This window comes from Triplophysa dalaica, chromosome 7 (genome assembly GCF_015846415.1).
Source record: "Triplophysa dalaica isolate WHDGS20190420 chromosome 7, ASM1584641v1, whole genome shotgun sequence".
In the NCBI taxonomy this organism is placed as follows: Eukaryota; Metazoa; Chordata; class Actinopteri; order Cypriniformes; family Nemacheilidae; genus Triplophysa; species Triplophysa dalaica.
The window spans coordinates 7387533-7401730 of NC_079548.1; the positions used below are offsets into that span (position 1 = coordinate 7387533).

At 38.8% G+C, this 14198-nt stretch overlaps 1 protein-coding gene across 8 annotated transcripts in view; it reads right to left on the reverse strand.

Moving 5' to 3' along the window:
- Positions 1-1636: 1636 nt before the first annotated feature.
- The window catches only part of hoxb3a (homeobox B3a), a 49277-nt gene continuing 36715 nt past the window's right edge, over positions 1637-14198 (reverse strand). For 4 of the 8 annotated variants that reach the window (XM_056752945.1, XM_056752948.1, XM_056752946.1 and 1 more), the window contains 3 exons: positions 10549-10615; positions 4404-5013; positions 1637-3800 (listed from right to left, as the gene is read on the reverse strand). In XM_056752945.1, the coding sequence (XP_056608923.1) occupies positions 3040-3800; positions 4404-4905 (1263 nt within the window). In that variant the 5' untranslated portion in view covers positions 4906-5013; positions 10549-10615 and the 3' untranslated portion in view covers positions 1637-3039. Of the gene's footprint in view, positions 3801-4403; positions 5014-7660; positions 8224-10548; positions 10616-11250; positions 11529-11554; positions 12065-12377; positions 13135-14198 lie in introns of those variants that run through there. The other 4 variants (XM_056752949.1, XM_056752944.1, XM_056752950.1 and 1 more) reach the window with 4 other exon arrangements.

A 14198-nucleotide genomic window follows, 5' to 3' on the forward strand; every position in this document is an offset into this window, starting at 1 on the left:
TCTGTGAAGAGCTTTAGTCTGTTGACAGTGCGAGAAACCAAAAGTTCATCTTGAGGTCGCGTTCACGAATAAATATTCTCGCCAGGTTGCGTTTGTGTTAACTGGATTTGCATTATTATTTCAGTTTGGTCGAAGAAAAAAAAATCTATTTTTTAAAATACCTTAGAAAATTGGTTGCGTCAAAGTTGAAAACGAATGGGAAAACAGGGTAGATATTTTTAGAGCACGAGTAGAGAGGCAGCAAGGGTGATCAATCTTTTCGCCGGCAAAGCGCTTGACAGCAGCCACCCTCAAGAATTCGCCTTTTCCTCCAAGATCACAACAAAGAAACCCCCCATTATTCCCTCGAATATTTGTGGATTTTTTGCAACCAGAATGAAGTCATTTTTGCAATGGATACATTCTTTTGGAGCGTCGCATTAATAGGATTATGCAAGATAGATGTTAATACTAATTTCTTCTGCGGCGTTCTGTAACAAACTCCACAGCATTAGTTTGGATCTGTAACACGGGCGTCGTTTCTTCTGTTCCCTAAAAGAAGAGTGGAAACGTATATAATTGTGTGTGGGTGTATGGGTATTATAAGGCAAATACAAGGCAAGCTGTAGGCCGTGGGCACTTCGGAAAGAGGTCAGTCTAACAGGCCTTAATGCTACACTGCACGGAGCCGGCTGCAAGGGATTAGGACGCATTTATCTCATTTTTATTTATTTAGTTTATATTTTGGATCCTACTTGAATAACAATTCTGAGTGTATTTTATTTTTCCAACTGGATTATTTTCTCGGGAAAAATATGAGAATTTTTTTGGGACTAAATTATAATTTCTGTTAAAACGTCTAACAAAGGGATTTGTGTTATTCGAGGAAAGCGGTTCTTATTTTCTTATTTTATCCGTCGTAGAATATACCTTTATGATTATTATCTGTCTATCTATTTACCTATGAATGAAAATTGTTACAACATTTGACTTTGAAACATTATTTTTGTACACTGTCTCCGTATGTGATTAAATTTGATTGTGTATTTTTACTGCAAAGCAAATTGGTGAGTTATTTTTTTATTTTGAGAACCGATTTATTAAGAGCTTTTCATGGGTTATTTAGACAAAGAGTTACAGTTTATATTTTAGCACAAAGAAAATGACCGTGATTACGACCCGGATATGTATAAGATATTCGGGTGAACCAGAATCGCCTTAACTAAAATCTATTATAATGTTATTATTTCGAATTTATATTCCAACACATTTTACTGTACCTACGTTGTTTTTAGTGTTGTTGTATTTAAAAATATTCGTTAAGATTTGTCATGCTATTAAGACTGCTCTTAAATGAATGAACACACAAAGCAAAGACTGTTTAAACAATAATACGTCAAGATTCAACAAACCTCAAATATGTATACCTCGTTTGCTACATTTACCTTACTGCTTAAGGCTTTTAATTATTTGTAATCATCCGTTTTAATTCCATAACCAGCAATGGTGCAATTCTATTGGATTCACTTCACGTGACCATTGCAAACACTGCCTCCAGGACTCTTTCACAGATCTCGAGGCGCACCCCGCCCCCACCCCTACTTGCATATGTGTTAGTAAGTCTTCTTGATAAACTCATGAAGTTCTAGAGTGGAAATGAATAACATAACATTTTTATTAAAGAATCGTTCAACAACCAACTCTTAACAAGGAAAAAAAAGTAGTTACAAAGGACAAATGAAGTTCTCAAAATGTTTTGCTATATTCCGTCTAATTCTCGACTACGCAGGAACGGTGTGATTCCGCTCACGCGCCCCCTGTACATGTCAAGACATTATTTATACAAGGGTAACATAAACCTACATATCTCTAAAATACAATAACTAAAAATTAACTTGTTACAATGACAAGAACACAACGGCTTTTTATAACAGGTAGATACTAAAAAAGTACATTTTATCGATATAAATACATGGGGATAAATAATACAAAAAAGAAAGTATTTAAACTGGCTATAACAAATAAATATATATTTATGAATGTTCACTTGAACACACTTAGCGAAAGACGCTGATTGAAGGCCTTTCGATTCAAAATAAGATTTACTTTTCTTCCTCTCCCATTAAATGTAAACTCTAAGTGCAACAATGATGCCCAGACAAGAGCGTATTAGGCGTAAACAGAGACGTCTGCGCCGTAGCTTGGTTTCCCGGACATGCATTTTTGTTCAAATATACCCTGTTTCCTAGTTTTCTAAGTCAAGACTTGTGGGCCTTTCGTATTAGTTTAGACTAATGTAGGCAAACCCAAGATTGGGAAAGAAAGAGAACTGGGGAAGAACTATGGGGAAAGGGAGGGGAAAAGAGGGAGGGGATAGTGAGCTGAGAACAAGGGGGTGAGCTTTAATTTACTAGAATTCTCAACTCTCTTAACTTTTTTTACCCTGTGTCAAAGTCATAACAAATTTATATTTACTTCTCATTTAGAGGGATAGGTAGCATAGTTTAAAATGGACTTTTACCCTTAAAAATAGATAAAGGGATGAACGTCTTGATCAAAAACAATGTGCAGTTTGCTGTTGTTTTGGGAACAAGTTAATAACAAATTGACCGTTAGTGAGAAATTTTAAAAAGAAGAGGTATGTGAAATAAGGGTAGTGGACGAAAAACAATCCAGTGGTTTTCTTGCACCAGTTTAAATGTAGGCTATACCTTACAGTCCTCCAAAGTGTAAGGAATGCAGCGATAATGCTGAAGTTCACAAACATTTAAGATGATATAATGAGGTCATACAGCTAGACAATCTATTCCTTGGCATAAACTAGCCATTTATACACACTGTTCATGAAAGTTTTCACTTTAAAGGGGCATTTAGACTTATGGATTTGAAATTCATGGAAAAATGGCATGTTCACACATGAATGGAAGGACAACATTGACACAAACTGGTTTTCTAGTCATGGCAAGAAACCACTGGATCATATTTTTCAACCCCATTGCATCGTCCCATGGGTTAGTCTGTTTTGTTTATCTTCCATTTTCTCTTTTCTGTCCAAACCTGCTACAGATGAGTCAACTTGGGTGCTTCTTGGATTCTACCCTGAGAAGGATGGTGCGCAGACAGCTCCGTGTATGTTGGATGTGGGTCACACGGTCCATGGTGCTGGTTCGCCGACATCTGTGTGGCACCATTGTAGTCCATACTAGCCGTCTGGTGGTGCGGTAGGTGATTTAGGCCATACATAGAAGGCCCAGTGGCAGGCATGGTGTCGACATAGCTGCCTCCCACATACACGGGGCTACCCTGCATGTTTGGTGTCCCGTAGGTGCCGCTGTTACCCTGTAGCCCATGTGGGTCGTAATCCGGAGCGGTGTTTCCGTACTTTTGTTGTGGCGGGCAACCTTTCATTGGGTTCTGATATGCTGTTGACATGGCGTATGCGTTTTGATGAGGCTTGTTGAAAGATGGAGGGGAGGGAGCGTCATAACTTCCCATTGAGTGCATCGAGTTCATAAAACCGGCCGAAGACTGCATTGGGAGGGGTGGACTTCCTGTGGGTGACGGTCCACCTGAGGATGACCCCATGCCTTTTAACTTCTGATCTTTCTTGTACTTCATCCGCCTGTTCTGAAACCAAATCTTAATCTGCCTCTCGCTGAGGTTCAGCAAATTGGCCATCTCCACGCGCCGTGGCCGGCACAGGTATCTGTTGAAGTGAAACTCCTTCTCGAGCTCCACCAGCTGTGCGCTGGTGTAAGCGGTGCGTGCTCTCTTGGAAGCTGCAGAACCCGGAGGGCTTTTCTCACCACCGCTGCTCTCCGCTGGGGTGCGAATGAAATAAAACATAATTACTCCACACGGAAATTGAATGCATCGTTCCTACTAATAAAGCCGGCCATGAAAAACTTATCCCCCTGATATTGGTTGTCAACACTTCATAACTTAGGCATTTATTAAGAGACACATGCCCTAACATTGACCTTGTGTATGTAAATCACATTATGACTAAAGCCCAGGGCCAGATTCATACTGTGTACTAGGCAACGGTGTGTTTGATACATGCGTTTTCTTTGAACGGTTTATAAGGTGGATAGAAAAAGATGTAAGACTTTAAGACAAATGCAGAAGCCTCTTCTGTAATAATGCTTTAAATCTAAACTATAATCGGTATATACATCATTTTTTTCTGCCTATTTAGTGAGATAACAAACAATAATAATGTTGTTTAATTCTCTACTCTGTTAAGACTTCAGTTTAAAGAATATACTGAAAATGACCAGCTTATCACCTCTTAAACATGCAATGACTAATAGCTTTTAAAATGAACCAGATCTTTTTGATTGTATGGGATACAACCAAAAAGATGTTACTAAGTGTTAAACAAAGAGAAGAAAAGAGAGAATAATGGGGTTTGGTAAACACACCGTTAGCTGAGCTTGCACTGGGGGAGCTGTTTTTTTGCTTGGTATTTTGACGTGACTCCTTCATCCAGGGAAATATCTGCTTGGTGAGTGTTGGGTTTGGGGCCAGAGAGGATGATTTGGATGATGATTTGGCCGTTCCCCCGCTGCCGCCCCCACCACCACCTCCACTACCACTACTACCACCTGGTTGCTGGGTGGCATTGGAGGCAGCAACATTTACAGGGTTCTGAGGAGGGGACACTTGTGGGGGTGGGTGGTGTTCAGGTGGCAGACTGGGCCGCATGCAGCTGCCATTGAGCTCTTTCGTCTTGGCATGCTGAGGCTGGGGGGGTGCGCTGGTGCCGAGCGACTGTAGGGAGCACGCAGACCTTTGGTAGTCGCCTTCAAGATGCGCTGAGTTCTGGAAGGCTGCAGCAGGGGCTTCATAGCCAAAACCGTTTGCCCCCTGGTACGAGTAACCTCCGAAAAGTGTCGAGTTGTCGTAGTAGGTCGTTTTCTGCATTTCCAAAAGTCGAGTTACTGGCTACCAGGGTCCTGACGACCTTCTGGAAGAACATTGGCACTAGATGTCACGTGACGGTCTCTTTCCAATGGCCTCTTGGAAGCTGACCTGAAAGGTTATAAGAGGCACATTATAAGAGGGGTGCGAGGTAAATCCATCTTACTGCACTGAAAGACGCCATGACATGAATAGCATGTTCCCACAACGCAGCCTGCAGATGCTCTCTCTATCTCCCCCCGCCCTTAGTTTCTTTCCTTTGCACATCATAACAAACCACACTTACAGCTCAGCACTTACAAGCTACATCTGATCACATATTGTTATATACATTATTTGTGTGTAAATAACATACAACATATATGATGTACAATATATCATATTAATGCTATTAAAGTTTGTGCATGTGTGTGTGTATTTTTCTGATTTGTCATTTAATTTATTGTAGTACACAAGCAATTAAATAAAATATTTTAAATAATAATATAAATAATAATAAATATGTTATGAAACATTGGCCAACCAGTGTTTTAAGTAAATGTTAAACTATGACCTATAATTATATTGTAGAATTATTTTAAATTTATTACATAAACAAATAGTTATTAGCTTCATGTGCAAGTAATATAATATACAACAGAATGAAACAAATGCTCTAGTAAAATGGGTAAAAAAATGCATAGCTTGGCCAAGATGTTGTTATTAAAGAAACACGAATACTACAGGTCTGCTGACATATGTGTATTTGTCTTCGACACAAAAGCCGTCTGTTAATGGTTTTCTCCAGTTACAAACAAACGTATTTGGGAAACATTAAAAACCTGCAAAACCGGCACTGTTATTTAAACTTTGTTGTTGGCCTCTAAGAATGCGGAATATAAGGGGGTCCCCGGAAGCTTAGCTAGGTGTTATTCATAATGGTCGTTAGACAGAAATAGACAAATCCAGCTCTATAAAAAGCTCGACCACGCAGCTTGGCGCTGGGCTTGCTGAGAGGACCGGGCGAAAACGATCACTCAAACACTTACATGCACCTGGCATTTATTCCTACTCAATCGCCTGGGTAGTAAATGTTATTAAAAAGAAGGGGGAAGCCAAAATATTGCGTCAGATGTTTTAGGAGGGTTAGTTTTGTCAACAATATACGATTCACTGTAAACAGTTCTTAACGATTTCATGTGCGCATCCACTCGATACAATCATATGCATAGCCTGGGAATTTTAAATGAATAATAGTCACAATTTATTAAATATAGTATACTTAAATTTAAAACAGACTTATTGTAATATTTGATGTAGTTTAAGAAAAAACACATAATGTGACCAAAGCACAACAACGAAGGCCTAGTTTAGATTTTTACTTACATTGCGCCTTTTGCTTTTGTCACCAATGAGAATCATTTTTTATAAAGGTTAATGAAATAATAAGTAATAGTTTATATTATATTTAGGTTGTATCGTAACAAAAAAAGTGATACATAAAACCGCATATTATGATTTTTGAACTAAATTACAAATCCTAAAAAAATAATCTGTACAAAACGATAAAACAAAAAATAAATCCTTAGTAAACAAAGGAAAAAAATAGCTCATAGAAATGGTTCTAAATGAAAAATTGGAGCATATGTTATCATTATCTGAAATTAATTATGTCTCATGAATATGTTTCTTGAATATGTTTGTGACTGTAGTAGTCACTGAATTTGTCTTTCTCGGAAAATTAAAGGTAGTTAATGATTCCATCATATTTCCTGGCTAAATGGAAAATAGTCCAAGTGGTAGGAATAATATTCTTTTATCTAGAATTAAATATGTAAACACTAAGGGATAGGTTTGTGTTTCTGTTACATAAAGCGTGAATTGAATGCTACAGCTTTTGGACATCAACTCTCAACACGTCACAAATGTCGGTCATTTATCTTCGAAGAGGACGGCCGGAATCCTAATCATTTACTCTAAGGAATTGTTCAGTGGAGAGAAAGGGGAGAGGAAGAGGGGGATATAAAAACGGGCATAATAGATATGAAATCATATCACAGTTCCATTAAATGGAACACGTAATGTCTTGGCCCTCTTGTTACGGTAACACAATAACCAACTTTTCTTTAGATCAAACCCTAACACAATTACGTCGAGAACGGACGTAGTAGGAGAGGGGCCAACCCAAACGTCAACAAAAACAACATACAGAACATTGCTTGGGCGCCCCTTCGCTATTCAAAATAATTTAACTGGTATTTCTTTCAAATCTACCTAAATAACAACAATATCTAACGAATACAAGGAATCAAATATTTAGATACACAGGTTTGCTCAGTCTTTCCATTACGAAAGAATAGGCCTTGAACGTGCAATTGAATGTCAAATAAAAACACCATGGTGGCAATCGAAATCATTCGCTGAAATCGTTAAAATCATTCGAATATATATTTTGTATTGACGTAAAGCCACTCCATTTTTACTCGCTTAAAAACAACCACTATAGTCTCGAGAATAAACGCATACTTTACTATCAAAGCGTATAGGTACAAACACTCCCAAATTATTTCCTTTTTATCTAACAAAGCCAAAAGATAAACTAAGATACTAATAATTTTCGTGCAATTATTCAGAGGAAGAAAAAGAAAGCCCCTGCATCGATGGACGCTTAAAGCGTTGTGAACTCTTCTTGAACCGCGTTTGGAGTCATACGGTCATAAATCACTAGGACACACATACCGCCATTCACAAACTGATAGCCTATTTCAAACCAGCTTACCTTAGCTTTTGACGAAAGACGCACGGGCAGGCATCATATTTTCCACATTCGGCTACGGTGCAATCGATAAAAAAATCCAAAGCTCATACCGGTTTCGATATTCCAGCCAGACAGCGCGCATCGAACGCCGGGTATCTCGAGCACGGCGGCCCCGCGCCAGAGTGCGGGCGCTGCTGGACGATTTCCCTCGGTTCGCGAAAGGGGGAGACGGTCTAGCATGAAAGATCTGAGGTATGCGAGGGGGCTGCAAATGGACAGGCAGCGCTGCTCCTGGCAGCCCTGTCGACTGGTACGCCCTGCTCGCAGATAACAATGGCCTCAGATTTCGCCTTCAATCTCCACTCGCCTCTTCCTTATGGCGCAAATTTGAACATCATAATCCGAGGTGAGCTCCCGACTCTCCGTAACATCTCCTCGTCTCATGTCGGGGCCCGGGGTTTGTTTGTAGGCAATTATTTGCTCCTGCTTGCTGGGTTATTGTTTAGTCAACACCAGGCCTTTCCAGCTATTGGTAATAACGGGGCTGACTGGGTGTGAGAGGCGCAAGCGTTAATCCCCATCAAACAGCGTCACCAGTGAAAATTTATGCTAATTGCAGGCGCTCAGGACAAGATAGGGGTCTACAACAGAACATTATTTGCGTTTGTCCACATCATATTCACTTGTGTGGTTTCAGTATTTACGTTCTGTTAACATTTGGTAGGCAACTGTAGTAGAGCAGACCGATTTTCTCTGCCCTCTCATACTCTACCGGTGTATATTAAATTACCAGGAAGTACGTTCTCAGTGCCGGCTTGCTTTTAGCTTGAGGCAGAAACAACATTCTATCTGTATTGTTAATATTTCATCACATCCCTGCCAACACACCCAACTATTATAATAACTTATGCGAAAAATATATAAACCAATAAGGTGGGGGCGAAGGAACAAAAGAACAGACAACAAGCGGACTTGGAAACCTGAGGGAGGGGTGTGAAAACAAATCACCAAGAAGGAAAAAGGAAAGATATATTTTTATTTAGCCTCTCAGACGAGTGTTGGTCAGACAAATCTTATGAGTATATTGGACTGCGAAAAATACACGAGTTTCCTGTATTTTACTGTAGGCGATTAAAGGGATTTTGTCACGCTGGATACGATTAAAAAGTTCAACATATCATTTAAGGGTGAGGTAGAGAAGAAATAACGCATAGACAGAAAAACGCAAGAAAGAAAACGAGGAAGAAAGGCGGTGCGACACCAAAATGGGAAAAACGAAAATGGTCGCTTTCTCCATAAGTCAAAACCCCGCGTATCCCTCTCTCTTACTCTCTCTCTCTCTATTTTTATTATTCAGGACACTACCCCCGTCGTTTATGGCTACGTAAGATTTATGACTTCCACAATACACAGGCAGCTGTAAACAGGCAACTTTAAAAAGATGCATTTCTTCTAGGTGCTTGAATAGAGAGCATCACCAACGGTGTGGGAGGAAGGCACAAGGCAAAAATGTAGGTGTCTGCAACTTTTTACTAAACGGTATTGTTCTTTATTCTGCAACCTTTGCTAAAAGGATCCAATGGGAGACACTTAAATGGATACTAATTAACTAACACGTGGGTGGAAGCAACGAATTGCAAAAATCTACTCTTCTATTTTGCCACAAACATTAACACAACTATTCTTTTATTTTAGATGGTGACAGTGAGTTGAAATGTACAGTTCGGATTTACATGCTTTTTCATGGACTGGAAATCGTATTTGTTAATTTTCATAAAAACGAAGACGTGTTGAGCTGTCCGAGGATGGATGTTACATTTCTCTTTTTTCCCCCTTGTGGAATACCGAAAAGGGCAACCACAGTGTCGGTGTATTTTTCCATTAAACAAGAGATAACAAGAAAAAAACTGGACATTCTGTTTCGAAAGGATTCTTGAACACTCATTTTGAAATCAAAATCACCAATTCTGTTTTAAAGGAGTTGAGATATACTTATACCTATTTATAGTAAGATGGGAAAGTATTAAGACTTGTATATACAAACCATATTGAATATGTATCTCAAAACTGAAAAACATTTTGGTCTTAATTTTTTTAATTAAAGAGTATATAATAGTTGGATGAATGTAGGTATATCAGTTTTTAATTACTACGCCTAACTTCAATATATTCCAACAAATTTTGACAACAACAAATAGCTCAAGTAGCCTTTTGGCACAACAATTAATGTGCTGTTGTTACAGTTGTTTTTACGATGTTTATGTACATGGAAGAAAAGTGTAAATAAACATCAAAACAACGTAAGTGTTATTCTAGAGTTGGAATAACTTTGAATAGCAAGTCACCATTTGCTGTTATTTAAAGTGATAAACGATTTCTCAGAGACCTTGCAAAAATGTTTCACATAATGTGTATTCAAAGTAAATATTTTTGTAAAGCCATTTTATCTTTGAGTTAGAATCAAATAAGAACATACTTTTCCTGCGTCATTATTGCTTTTACAGGTTTAGAAACTAACATGAATACAATATTCAAGCAATACATCAATTAATGGTCATAGCACAGAGGCCTGTAGAATTTATTGAGATTATTCCCCAAGTATGCATCAGTCAATTGCCATCAAAATAGGCTTCATTAAATGCATTCAAACATACATCTGAATGACAAGCTATTGCAACTAAAATGTTGCTGTTTTGTATAAAGAAGGCAGCCTATTTCTTGAAATCGCAAATTTCAATAAAGCATGCAAATTTGCTTTACGAATTAGTCAAATATAAAACAGATTTCATCATAATATCAACGTAAAAATCGAAACAATAAAAAATTGTAGCCTCTTTCTTAAGCGCATCACCAGAGGGAATAAATCACTGTCAAATGCTACAGTTTAAAAAATAGATTGGATCACTTACCGAGATATTGTCCTTTATCACTTCTAGATTTTATGCAAGGATACAGCTTCTTGATAAAGAGAAGGAACTGTAAGTAGAGAGACAGGAAAGATACAATCAAAACGCGGTAGCCAAAAATCCAATAGAGAGCATCACACCTCATGTAGAAAAATTGACCTCAAAGACAATTTGATGGTTGAGCACTGTTGACCGACATGTTAACCTTAAGATATGTTCGGGAATAGAGGGTGAAATTTGAGGCCAACGAAAATATTTAGGTTATATCCCAAAGTCCTTCACTTCTATTGATTTTCAACATGTATTGAATTAAGCATTCTATTCATAATCATTTAGAAGACAACCTTTGGCAATACTGACAGAAGAAAGAATACTATGAAAAAAAAATATATATATATTTTTAAATCAAATAATGCGCCTTTAATGCTGTGAAATATCAGAAAAAATATAAATAAAAAATTACCTTTTTTTGTCAGTAATTTGTCTCATGTTTAATGGCCTAAATTGTATTTCTGTAATGCTATTATATATCACCCCCAGTGACAAGCTGTATAATAATAATAGTAACAACAAATATAACTGTAATCATCATCATAATAATAATACATTATACAACCATGATAAACAAATTACAAAACACATTTAAATTGACAGCATATAACATGCGACAGGGTTCGACGAGAATCCATAATCCAAAAGCCCCACCATTCTAGTTTAAAATCCGCTTGATAAAACTTGTGATAAACACAGCCCTTAATCCAAACAGGAGCCCTGGAGGACCGAAAATGGATATATACAGTAGGCGATGGCCTGAACAGAAATGAAATGAAACGGCCTTGCTGGTCTGCATAGCAGCGCTTATTAAAAGTGGAATAAAAACGTTGGACGGTTTCGTTCGCCGGCTCGTGACAGCTACCCCAAACACATAAATCAAAACGAGGATTCCCCGACCTCCCCGACTCTGCGGCCTACAGCGCTATAAAGTTATTTATTGCATCCCCGCACTTACGCAAGCCGTTGGCTCGATTCCATTCCCAGCACCCGGGCCCGTTTTAACCGCTGTCCGAGTAGTTTTTGGTTGATTTTAGTCCCCGGTAACACACCAGCGACCCGCAGCCTTGCTGGACTAACCTAAAGTTACCTATAAAGTGAAGGGTGCTCGTGCCCCAGCAAGCAGGAACGCTGCTGCTCTCAGAACAAAGGGAGGAGGCAGCTCCCAGCCAGAAGAGCTGATGAGCCAATTTTAGTGAGGAAAACGGGAGAGAAAGCAACCAGAGAGCAACGACTTTGCCGAACCAGAACCAGCTTCTCTATTCTAATGCACGAAAAGCGTCCTTTCTGATATTGTTAATGTCTAATGAGTCAACAACAACAACCGGATTCACCCGCGTTCATTACTGCGGGCTTTGCAACAAAGGACTCCTGCATCATTTATATAAATGCGTGTTAAGTGAATGCACGGGCATGAAAAAAGTGTTCGCTTAGTTAAACTGGCATTTTGACCAGTTCCTCAAACCGCACACAACATACCGCGACACATTTACGCTCAGGTCTACTCGCGTAGAACATGGTAACATTTCTAAATGTATTATTATGTTATCCTCCGCCCTCCCTCTCACTCTCCAATATTGCATCACCTCACCGCTGTATGGTCTTATGGCATTTGGAAAACAATTCAACGGAAAAAAAACTCTAATCACTCAGTCATGCAACTTTCATGCAACACGTAAATTCAAACATAAAAACACGAGATACTAAAACGCACGCTGTGGCTTTGACAGATTGGCACTGGGTTTGCTGTTTGACCTTTCCGTGGAGGTGCGATAACTCACCCGATTAATGATTAATGAGAAGTAGTTTGGAATCCCCTTGTAATATTTATGTATTAATCTATCGTCCTTTTCGTTCAAAGTCTCACAAAAAGCCAGTATGGCACCTTCTGGAAGTCAGCGCAAAGCGGACCACATCCCATTTGTTGTGCAATTACAGGCGGTTGTGAACAGGCAAGTTTGTGACTGGGCGATACCAGGCCCTTTCTCCAAATCCAAAATGATGCCCTGTGTCCTTCGTTCACTTGACATGCATACGTCAATTTTTTTTTAATGAAACGAGTCTTCTCATCGTCGAATAAATCCACCAAAACAACGCGTTTATAATCCACAATTAATTGTAATTAATGCCTTCTGCCCCATTTTTCGTGCGTGTCACCCAGGAGAAAGATTTATATCGCCTCCTCATCATAGAAATGGTGTGCTTTCATCAGGTCCGTTCGTTGGATTCCAAAGCTTTGAAATGAAATGAGCTTGAACGCTTAGCATACTCAAATGCCGAGAGAGGAGGCTGTTTTAGACTGGGAGCGGCTAGATATGTCTTCTTTCTCTTACATTCTGGCGGATGACATACAACTTTCAACACCACAAACTTCAGTGTGAGGCCGCTGGATATGCTAGGCCTTCTGTGGCCAATCTTTTCTACTCTCTCAGGCAGAGTGAATGGACAGGGGGCTTGGTTTTTGACACCCACGCACATAGCCTCAACTAAAGATTTCTGCATTGCAAATGTCTCCTTCTGACCTGTGCATGATGCTCACAACAATCGTCGAAGAACATGCCTAACATGGTAATTATTGATGTGTTTAATTATTGAAATATTTATTAAAAAACCCTTTGACGCCACTCTATGTGATCTATAAACTTGTCTTATATTATTAGCACTTTAACATTTTCGCTTGATTGAGGTGATCTGACAAATCTTTTCAAAAGATCGTCCGATTGGACTCAGTAGTAAGGCAAACCTAACGAAACTACAATGCCAAAGATTCAGAAATTCCGCGCACCGCTTAGGGCTCACATTGTGCACATGCAAATGATCTTTTATTTGAAGTGAAACCTTCAGCTATTCGAACACAAAGTTAATTTTTAAGGACCATCTGTGCATAGGATGGATAATATTTAACTTTTTCTGAATGAAGACACTGACTGAGGAAGAGTCAGGGTCTTTGGGTCAACCAAGACCCATGCCCCCAGGGTCCTCAAAACTGCCAACCTCATGAATCTGACAAATGAGCAGGGAACATTCAACTGCATCCTGTTAGAGGCAGTTGAATCTGATTTTAACTTAGAGTAATCGCAACCAGGTCTGTCTCTGGGTGATTGTGAAGCATTTAAGTTTAAGCATGGGTTTTAGTAAGATTTATAACCCCACGCCTTTTGTAGCACACATATTTGACATAAAATTTGGTAAAAGGAAATTATTATATATTTAAGCTATATATATTTTGACGTAGATGACAATCCGCATTGTACTTAAATTGTTCCATTTCTTTCTGATGCTTTCTCTGCATTGTCAGTGATTTATGATAAAATCAATTAAAGTATAGCCACTTGCTGTTTTGTTGAATTAATGCTACCTGTACGCTTGTTTACGGAAACCGCTGTTCACAGTTTGTCTTTAATCTGGGCTAAAGTCAAGAACAAAGGTAAAAGTAATACTTGGAGATTTCTGTGTCATAGCGCATTGATCGACTAAGTGGTTGTTTTTTCTAAGTACTTAGAAAAACAAAAAGTCTTTAGAAGTCTTTTCTTCTAAGCATTTGCTTGTCTGATATCCAGATATATGTGATAGAACCTTTGCTTGATAACATAGTTGTAATC